Raw genomic sequence first — 2,617 nt, forward strand, 5'->3', positions numbered from 1 at the left:
CTTATACTGTAGTTGAGTTATTTATTTTTCTACGTAGCTGTACACGTGTTGCTCGCCTGTATATGTATTATCTCTATATATATTATATTTACACGTAGAAATTACAAAATAACTAACTATTTTCTACACCATTCTATTCGATTAGATCTTGAACTATACAGAAACATGATCCATCAATTTATGATTAAGTGCCAGCAATTTAAGATCATTTATAGGGCAATCGGTACCATATGCGTGAGAGAAAATGTGTGAAAGAGTGTCAAAGAAAAAATAGAAAAGGAAATGTGTGATCATGATAAAGTCGTCGTAGAGTTACTTTTTTTTTTTTTTTTTTTCCTGGCAACCGGTATCACACATTGCCGTCTCTATGCAGTGGTATAAGTGAAATTACAGGACAAGGAAAGTCTGAATGATTTCGTGAGCCATTGGTGGCTGCCTACTATAATTAATTAATTAGTGAACCTTCTAGGCTGAGAGATGTTAAATAATATGAAGCACTGTCATACAGCTTTTATGATCCTGGCCCGCGATTTGGTTTACGGGTTGTCGTGTTCTCGTGCATGACTATGACAAGTGAAGAAAAATGTGAATGATCATTTTCTTTGAGCTGCCTCAACCACCAAGCTCAATAATTAATCACCACTGATCACTGGCTATAAATAAGCATGAAGTTTGTAGCATGGCCTCCACAACTCAAAACTTAAAAACAAGTCAGGGATATTAGAAGAAAAGAGTTAAAGAAATGAAGCTCATTAGTACCACAACTGTTTTGGTGGTCCTGGCGTCGGCTTTGGCGGTGGGAGTGGTGTCGGCACAGCCCACTTGTGGACCTGGAGCCGGGGGAGCCCGGTGCCCCAACAACGAGTGCTGCAGCATCTGGGGCTACTGCGGAGACGACGACCTGTACTGCGACAACAACTGCCAATCAGACTGCTGGAGTGAAGAGCGATCGGACCACCGCTGCGGCAGCGATGTCGGGGACTCCCCCTGTGGCCAGTCCCGCTGCTGCAGCTTCGAGGGATGGTGTGGCAGCGGCCCCAACTACTGCTCCGGCGCACACTGCCAGTACCGATGCAACAGCGATTACTCCGCCCCGGCCCTGCGCACCAACGCCACTTCCAAGTCCGTCAGGGAGGTCGTCACCGAGGCGCTCTTTCAAGAAATGTTTCCCCTTCGGAAACAATGCCCCAGCAAGAGGTTCTACAGCTACCACTCCTTCCTCGCCGCAGCCGAGTCCTTCCCGGCCTTCGCAACCACCGGCGATGTGGCGACGCGTAAGAGGGAGATCGCTGCCTTCCTCGCCCACGTCTCCCACGCAACTTCAGGTATTGATATCATATCAACGCTCTTCTTTCACTGCTAATTAACAAGTACCCCTCTTGATTGATTGTAGAGAAACGGTCGGACTTGGAAAACCCGTTCAGATGGGGGCTCTGCCATATCAACACCACTGCTTATGACACTGACTTTTGCACATCCTCCCACTGGCCTTGCGCTGCCGGCAAGAAATACTCCCCGCGTGGAGCCATCCAACTCGCTCAGTTACTATTTTATCTATTCCTCCCGAGAATTGACTCTTTAAATAGTGTTATTTAAGACATTTATATCAATGCTTTGATTTTCAGCAACTTCAACTACGGCGCTGCTGGTCAAGCACTTGGCGTAGATCTGATAACGAAGCCCGAGTTGGTGGCCACAGACCCAATCGTGTCCTTCAAGACAGCCATCTGGCTGTGGATGACCAAACATGACAACAAGCCTTCATGCCATGACATTGTCCTCAACGCTGGCAAAATCTCAACCACTGGCGTCATCGGCGACATAATCAGCCGCGCTTTGGGACATGGGATAAGCGATGCATCAAGCGTCGGGTTCTACAAGAGGTACTGCGATCTCATGGGAGTTAGCTACGGACATGACTTGAAGCTCTGGTTCGACAACACGCTTTCCTCACACATCCAAATGCCTGTGGTGGCATAATCGGAGACCTCTCTCCACTACTACTTAGTGGCTCTTCTCTTATCATTCTGTCAGAATAATGGGGATACTCTTTAGAGTTCTCTCTTCTCTGTGTTCCCGAGTGCTAACACTCTATAGAATTGTTAAGCACTATATGTTAAATAATATCGAATAAATGAATGAGCCACGTTATTTTATTTTATAGTATCCATGTTTCACGCGAAAGCGCATTTTCTTATGATTATATAAGAACTTAAAACTTTCTCATAATAAGTGGATGCACCTGAAAATCTCAATTATTCAAAGTAAGTTACTTTAGTGACTTTATAGTGGTGCATGTCTCGTTTTAATTACTTTAATCTAGTAAGTTTATTACCCACATATTTTTGTTCAACAAGCTGTATCATAGCAAGGTCGATTGGAGACCACGTCCAAATTACAAAAGCGGTTGATTAATAATTTATCAAGATTAATAATTTATCAAGCTTCTGTATTTTGTACGGTGTTAGCAAATGTGAAGGTTGCTTGTTAGTCAAACACGATGAGCGATCTTCAATCAGTTTTAAATAACCTAATAATAAAAAATTATAACATATGATCAACGTATACGAAGTAATAATTCCAGTGCCATGACCTTTGGGGTTTAATTGAGTGAAGT

General features: G+C 43.8%; 1 protein-coding gene across 1 annotated transcript; it reads left to right on the top strand.

Annotated features, from left to right (window-relative positions):
- The first annotated feature begins 664 nt into the window (after window positions 1-664).
- On the top strand, window positions 665-2,166 carry LOC149380851 (lectin/endochitinase 1-like). Its single transcript, XM_089630682.1, has 3 exons — window positions 665-1,325; window positions 1,394-1,541; window positions 1,626-2,166. Exons 1-3 carry the CDS (start codon window positions 743-745, stop codon window positions 1,978-1,980), a joined length of 1,086 nt encoding a protein of 361 aa, XP_089486808.1. The 5' UTR covers window positions 665-742; the 3' UTR covers window positions 1,981-2,166.
- Window positions 2,167-2,617: the final 451 nt, after the last annotated feature.

The sequence above is a fragment of the Urtica dioica genome, chromosome 11 (genome assembly GCF_054948205.1).
Source record: "Urtica dioica subsp. dioica isolate 48M chromosome 11, U.dioica_male_clone48M_v1_H2, whole genome shotgun sequence".
Taxonomy (NCBI): Eukaryota; Viridiplantae; Streptophyta; class Magnoliopsida; order Rosales; family Urticaceae; genus Urtica; species Urtica dioica.